We start from the raw sequence: 7,416 nt of genomic DNA on the forward strand, positions 1-7,416 counted from the left end.
TAGCTCCTGTTTTATTTTGTAAGTGAGTTGCCAGCCAAAACATGTCTATATGCTGATGACACAGTCCTTTCTACCAAAGCTCCCTTTTTAAATCAAAGCATTGATCCTACACTTCTTGTTCACCGCTGAAGTGAAGTGACTCTGAATTGAAAGACTAATTATTTGATTTTCACTTGTCCTTATTTAAATTTAATATTTCTGTTCTAACACTAATATATATATATATATATATATATATATATATATATATATATATATATGTATGTATGTATGTATGTATGTATATATGTATGTATGTATGTAAAGAACAAGCCATTTTATCTAAACACAAAACTAGTCTTTAATGTTCATGTTAGCGGGCAGTACTGTGGCACAGTTGGTAGAGCTGGGAGGAGTTTGCATGTTCTTTCCGTGCATGTGTGGGTTTTGTCCGGGTACTCCGGCTTCCTCCCACAGACCAAAAACATGAATGTTAACATGAGTTGATCATTTTAAATTGCCCAAGGTGTTTTTTTATTTTATTTTATTTCATTTGCAAAAGTTATGGCCAGAAAGAAAACTGTGATGTTCATTTTTACTTTGTGATGAAGACTTTCACTGTTCCTCAAATTTTAAGGATGCATTCTTAAAATAAGAGAAGAAAAATACACTTGTTGCTGTTATGTCAAGACATTGTCAGCTTGTCCGGGACTCTGTAAAAAAAAAAGAAAAAGATATGTATTTAAACAGTACCACCCTGGTTAATTGGAAGCACCAAAAGTTACCATAGAAAATTAAAGGACACAGATTTAACATCACAAAATCCTTGAATGTAGACATTTATTAGTACAACTTGATATATAAATACTTTAACATTAACTGGCTTATCAGACTGATTGGTGTTTTGCAAATGCATGCATCCATGTGTCAGCCGTTATATGGTTCTAGCATTGGGTGGCATTTTTGCCTTACCTTTCCTGTCTGGGCTCTAATCTCTAGAGCTGTCACTGACCACCTCCCTCAGAGAGTACCAGCAATGTTTTCCTGCAACCAACAGCTCTACCCTGAGACTTTCAGATTTTTAATTTTTGCTTTGACACATCCATGACTTGCCTCTTGTTTAATTAACAGGACAGAGAAACACAAGGACAAGATGAACCAAGCTTAGCTGCAATGTTGTGCAATTGTTGCTACACTGACATAAATTCTCCTTTTTGGGGGGGTTCAAGCTGGGGTCAGAAAGAAGTGACAACAATGCAGGAAGTTTAGCTTTGTCAAAATGTCACATGATGTATTAGGAGAAGGACCACAGTTAGTGAGCTCTTTGTTTTGGCTTATCAGACTGCAGCAGTAACTTCAGAAGGACTGGAAGGGAGGGGGTGCTTTGGGCACCTCTGTCCCTCCACCCAACCACAGGATGTTTAAGGGGGCACTGGAGCAATAAATGGTTGGGGAGTTCCACTCGCATGAGCTCTTGATGCAGCGGTGAATCAGCTCTCAAGCTTTTGTGGCTCGTTTTCTAAACCCCATGTTAACACTCCCGGCTGCTTCACTGCTAAACAGATTTACTGCACACATTTTACAGATGTGTGTGCAGCACCTTTAATGCAAGAAGAAGAAGAAACAGGTGTTTCAGTTATATGCCATGCAGAACCAGGTGACGGATACCCTTTATGTTTAGGCAATGCAAATTCATGGTCCAAGTTGAGTGGAAAAGGACATAGCTTTTGATTGTGCACTTGTGCAACACGTGGTCAGGATGAAGCGAGCGACTGTGTGGCACCTCGGCCCAGTCCAGTCTGACACGCCGCCCCCTTAATGGCAATTTATTGCTTCCTGAATCCAGAAAATGGGAGGCTGAGGACAAGGGAATTCCAACTGCTGTTTTCAACCTACTTCCCTGTCCAAACTCTCACCCCCCTGCAACATCCCCCACCCTGTCCGAGTGCTGAACAGTCTCTAAATCTCTCCTGGCTTTCAAGCTTCTCCCTCTGCCTTGGCACGCCGTTTGTCCTGGGCTTTCAGGAACCTGATTCATGAGTACTTGAAGTGACTTATGTCTGAGAAAGGTTTAAACATAGAAGAAAGCTTTAAAACTCCTGTACCCCCAACAACTCTGATGCATTCGATGAGATTAGATCAGAAAACAACTTCGCTGAGGTTTAAAGTGAAATTTAAACACAAACACAGTGTTTTTTTCTTAACAGAATATTTAATAACACAACATAAAAAAACGTATTCACAAAACAGATTTTTTTTTTGTTTCTTTATATATTTCTTATTAACATATTTACAGTTGCATTCAAATAAATTCACATCAGATAGAAACAAAACAGTGGTTTGTACATTTTAGGCACTCCACTTCAGCATTATGGTCATTTGGTACAAAACCATTCTCCTTGATGATCCAGTGCACTCAGAATCTGCATCATCATCATTAAAATGCATACTTTGTTTTGTCTTGAGCTAGCCATCGTCAATGGATGAGTGAATTTTCTTGTCAAAGCATGTTTTTTAATCTAGATCGTCATTTGTATATTACCAAAAATAAAAAATCACCTGTTTTTATGTACGCAAGGCTTGTCCTACGTTGTCTTGTGTTTTCTGAATGAATGTTGGTTGTGTACAGTTGAATTTCTTCTGCTTTGGTCAAACTTAACTGATCTCCAACACATTTTCTAAGTTTTGCAGAAAAAAAAGCATGTTACGTAAAGGAAACGTGCCGGTCTCTTTACTGAAGAAAAAAAAATCTCAGACTGGCCACAGAATCCAAAAGTGCTTTCAGCACCTCATCAAGCTGCTCTGGTAACCTTAGCTCAAATTATCTGTACATATATTAAATTCTGAATCGTTCCACTACGCTACATAGATTTGCTTCTTATTTGGTTTTCAGTGCTTGCAGCATTTCACTTTCCAGACCATTTCCATTTCCTCTATGAGTGCAAACATTTGAACGTTTCCTTCAGGGAGGACTTTGTGATGAGAGAAACACTGAAGACAACCCCAGCAGGTCAGCTGAACGTCGCCGTCTCGTCGAGTTACACATGATCAGAGGGAAAAAATGCTGTGGAGGAAAAGCGAATTCTTTGTTTGGAAATCATAGACAGCAACACATGCCCTAAAGACTATCCTCCAGAACCACAGCAGGCACATTTCATTGTCTTCCTGAGTTTCAAACCAATTATTCTCAGCGGACCTGAATGAACAACCTGACTGACTTGCCAAATAGAAAGTTTTCAATAAAGTCATGCTCAGTGGTTGTGGCATCATTAGTAAAACGGTCCAATGTCAATTTCTTTCAACCAACACGTCATGACTCCACCACGTCTTTCAGACCATGTGACTGCATATTGCACTGAAATGGGTGTCCATTTCGATCCTCAGTCCTTTGGGAGGATCTCTTGCTGGTTCGGTGGCTACAATGGCAGTCATTTGCACATCGTGGCCTCTTCCTGAACTGGGCTGAACTTCAGCATTTTTTCTTCCTGCGTTGGTAGACAAGCCGCTGCCGTGCTTTTCAGTCTACAGGTAGTTCGCAAGGTATCTGCCGGGCTGCTTTGGCCTGAGTGTAAGTCCTCTGAAAGTCCTTGTAGCGTGGAGCGCAGCCAAGCCAGGCCTCCCCGAAGTGGACCCGACCGGTAAAAAGGAAGCTCCCGGGACCAGGTTTGACGCCACACTGAAGCAGAGTCCGTATCTCGCCTCGGCTGGCCAGGCGGCTGCTGCCGGTGAACAGGGCGTATTTCTGCTGAAACACACGGGTGGTGCTGACCTTTATCACCGCTGCCCGTAAACTCTCATCTTCCTCCACCGACCGGATGTTACCTCGTACCACTGGGGGGGAAACAGGATATTCAGGTTAGTTTCAGGTTCATTCTCCATTGTTTAATTTACAATAACGTCCTAAAATGTCTTTTTATGAACAGAAAGAACGTTTTTCTTATTTTGCCAATGGTTTGCTATTTTCTTTCAACCTTAGTTCAGAGGTGATTTTGTTTGGCTAATCCTTGTAATGATTGACAGCAGCTCAAAGGCCTGCAAATGTATCTGCTGCTTTTTTCCCTTTATGACCAATCCAGTTTCAGTATTAAGTCAGCGCTGGTACCAAACCACTTCTCTGTTGGCTCCAGCTGAAAACTGGCATGTTTATCTACAGATCATAACCGTTAGCAATGTACAGTTTATTGCTTTGTGGGGCTCTAGATTTAGAGATTGGGTTTCTTAATTTTTACTCTTTGTGTTTCTGTAATCCGTTTACAACTGAGATATTTAGTAACTTACCAAAGTCACTTGTGCAAACAGCCATCAGAATCTCTGTATCATTGCAGGGTCTGCAGGCATCTGGAAGGAGAACAATGAGCAGGAGTTAATAACCTCACACATAACTCTGAACAACTGGCAAAAACATCACCTATATGTAAATCCACTGGAAATCAAAGATTGTATTTCCAGACTCTGCCATTTGAGATGTGGTCCAAACCTTCGAGTCAAAAACCAGCAATAAAGGCTGAACCAACTAATAAACGTACAGCTGCTACTTTTACAACTAGCAGAGGAGCAACAGAGGAGCTCAAAGGTGTGAGATTCTTCTACTCCAGACAATTAAAAGTAGAAAAACAACTTCTCTACCGAAGCCTTCAGGATGTCACACCTCATCAGTCTAAACTGAGTCCAGAGAGAAACCTTTGAAGGATTTCAGACAGAGGCAAAATCATTTGAATGAGAAAACTGTTTTTACATTTACAAATTATATATATATATAAAATTAATCAATAATGTTCACAATATTTTCTGCATAGATAACCACTGATGCCTCTTTAATTCTTACAAAAACATTTTCTTTGAAATCTACTTGGTTTATTTTTCCTTTCTTTTGCAAAATTAACTTTTAGCTAGTCCTTTAATCATTTTAGCTTTTAGTTAGCCTTTTACTACTTTTAACTTTTAGCTAACCATTTGATTTAGCTATCATTTTGCTAATTTTAGCTCAGCTTTTAGCAAGCCATATTGCTACTTAATAGTTAGCCTTTTGTTATAAAGTTTTGCTGCATTAACTAGCATTTGGCTACTTTTAACTGACTTTCTGCTAGCTAACTTTTCTGCTACTTTTTGTTTTTATTTATTTTTGCTACATTTAGCTTGTAGCTTGCGCTTCACTTTTTTTTTAGCTTGACCAACTCAGGTTCAGCTTCTTCAGCAAACTTCAGTAAAGTCCATACAGCACACATGACATTTTCTCAGAAAATGCTATTTCTCTCATTTTTGATAAAATTAAAAAAATAAATAAAAAAAAACTCAAAAGAACAAGTATAACTCAAACAGAAGCCCTGCACTTTATGAACTCTGGTTAAAAAAAAAAAAAATCGGTCTTGGAATTTATTTTAGCTTGAAAGCTTTTTGCCCACCCTCCGCATCCTCCTCCCCCTCAAGTGAAAATTTCTTGATAAATGGGATTCCTTCCTACAGTCTACTGCACCCCCACCCCCACCTCTCAACCTAATAAGTGTGTGGGAGAAAGATGTGAGCGGGGGGAGTTCACTCCTACAGACAAGTCCCCCCACAGAGAGGCAGCTCAACAAAAGGAGGGGAGCATCTCAGCTGGGCAGAGGCCTCCGAGTTGCCTAGGCGACTGGAGTAATCCCAGAATACTCATGTGGCACTCATTCAAAGGCCTCTGGACTGTAGAGAAAGCCCCTCATACTGTGCCTTTGTGCCCCCCTCCTCCCCATACCACAGCAACTACTTCAAATCAGAACGACTGGGGGAAGTTGAGCCACTTCCTCCCTTCTGCACGCTGCATGAGCTGTGGAAAGTCCAACCACAGGAGTCTGGTCTGCATTAGAAATCATCGTCACAGGATTTATGGGATGAAATATCATCAGACTGAGTGAAATGTTTTGGCAGGGAGGACACAAAGTGGAGACAAATGTTCTAGTTTTCACCATAATGCACAAATGAGTCACCTTCACTGCTGATGGAGTTGGAGTCCAGAGACATGCGAGCGGTCCAGTCTCCTCTCAGCTCATATCGAAAGGATGCAATCCTCCTGCTGATGTCCTGATGGGGTGTCGCCTGCAGGAACAGGGCCAGCCTCTCCCCGGGCAGCCAGCTGAAGCAGCGCACCCTCGGAGGTGGGGACGACTCGATTCTGTCCCCAACCAGGAGCTCCAGGAGCCCGTCTTTCTCCAGGTACAGCTGAGCCCCGTGGAACTGATCAGAGGGTTTGACGCAGGCAGTGATGAGGCCCGAGCTGCTGCCAGCGGGCCCCACCGCTACCGAGGCCAGGCGGGGCGAGAGGGTGAGACGCAGGGCCCCTTTGGGATACAGCCAGTCCAGAGTGCCCTCAGAGCAGTGGAGAGAGATCTGCTCCACGCTGCCCTGCTGCTGAGACAAGCCACTGTGAGGAAAGATGTGAGGAAACAAATTCAGGAACGAACATCTTTTTCCTTTTCTAAAGACGACAGATCTTTGCCAAGAGTTATACAAAAAAAGAAGAATCAGACATATAGGGTAACAGAAAACGTGCTTCCTACTAGCAAATTGGTGATCATTAGGGCCAAGATTCAAATAGAAATATCTAATAAGGCATGAACAATGACAATCTGATAGCTCAGACAGAGAAATCCAAACCAACTGCATCAACTGTGGGTATTAATCCTCATGTCTCCTGTCTGTCTGGCCCCTGGATGCCTCCTGCAGGCAGCCCAGGGGCCAAATCTCAGCAGAGCGATGCAAACATTTGAATGACACACTGCAGGCAAGTCTCAACATGCCGCATCCTAACAATCACTCCAAGACCCGCTCCATTCAAACACCTGTAGCATCTCTGCGAGACACGTTTAGGCTTTCATTGTACAAATATTCAGATATCACAGGGATGAGAAATAATACTTGCCTTCCTCTCCAGCTGCACTGGTCTTCAGAATAATTTGCAATGGTGGTGTAAAAAAAGGTTAAAAACAAAATCCAGGTTGTGTTAATCCAAACTCCAAACCCAAACATTTTCTACCTCTGATGATGCAAATAAAATTATATAAGATCCAAAGTGGTGATTCTTTTTTAATTATTATTGTAAAGTTGCTCTATGACAGCACAGCTCTATTTCCTGCAGTCTCCATGACAGTTTCCTCCTGGTGATAAGAGAGCCTCTGTGGCTCTCCGAGCTGCAGTGAGTCCACAGACCACAGAGCTCTGAAGTTATCCTCCCTCTGAAAAACTTCACGGACCAATCAGAGAGCAGCAGGAGAAACTTTAAACTGCTCACTGAGGAGGGGGACGTATTGTGCCTCCCCCTTCAGAATGAGTAACTGTTTGCAAAGATAAACCTCTATTGTGTTGGAGGTCTGCATTGAACTGAACCTGCATGCTGGCACTCATGCACATAATTTACGGCAGTTTGTTTTTATAAAATGTGTCTGATAATGTTTCCCCAGAACACAA

The 7,416-nt window shown here is 41.9% G+C and overlaps 1 protein-coding gene across 1 annotated transcript; it reads right to left on the reverse strand.

Moving 5' to 3' along the window:
• Positions 1-3,347: 3,347 nt before the first annotated feature.
• On the reverse strand, positions 3,348-7,151 carry metrn (meteorin, glial cell differentiation regulator). The gene is made up of 4 exons (XM_037690831.1): positions 6,872-7,151; positions 5,940-6,373; positions 4,258-4,317; positions 3,348-3,810 (listed from the first exon to the last, which is right to left on the reverse strand). The coding sequence occupies exons 1-4, from the start codon at positions 6,976-6,978 to the stop codon at positions 3,497-3,499; spliced, it is 915 nt and encodes a 304-aa protein (XP_037546759.1). The 5' UTR covers positions 6,979-7,151; the 3' UTR covers positions 3,348-3,496.
• Between the last annotated feature and the right edge of the window lie 265 nt (positions 7,152-7,416).

The sequence above is a fragment of the Nematolebias whitei genome, chromosome 17 (genome assembly GCF_014905685.2).
Source record: "Nematolebias whitei isolate Nwh7 chromosome 17, NemWhi1, whole genome shotgun sequence".
In the NCBI taxonomy this organism is placed as follows: Eukaryota; Metazoa; Chordata; class Actinopteri; order Cyprinodontiformes; family Rivulidae; genus Nematolebias; species Nematolebias whitei.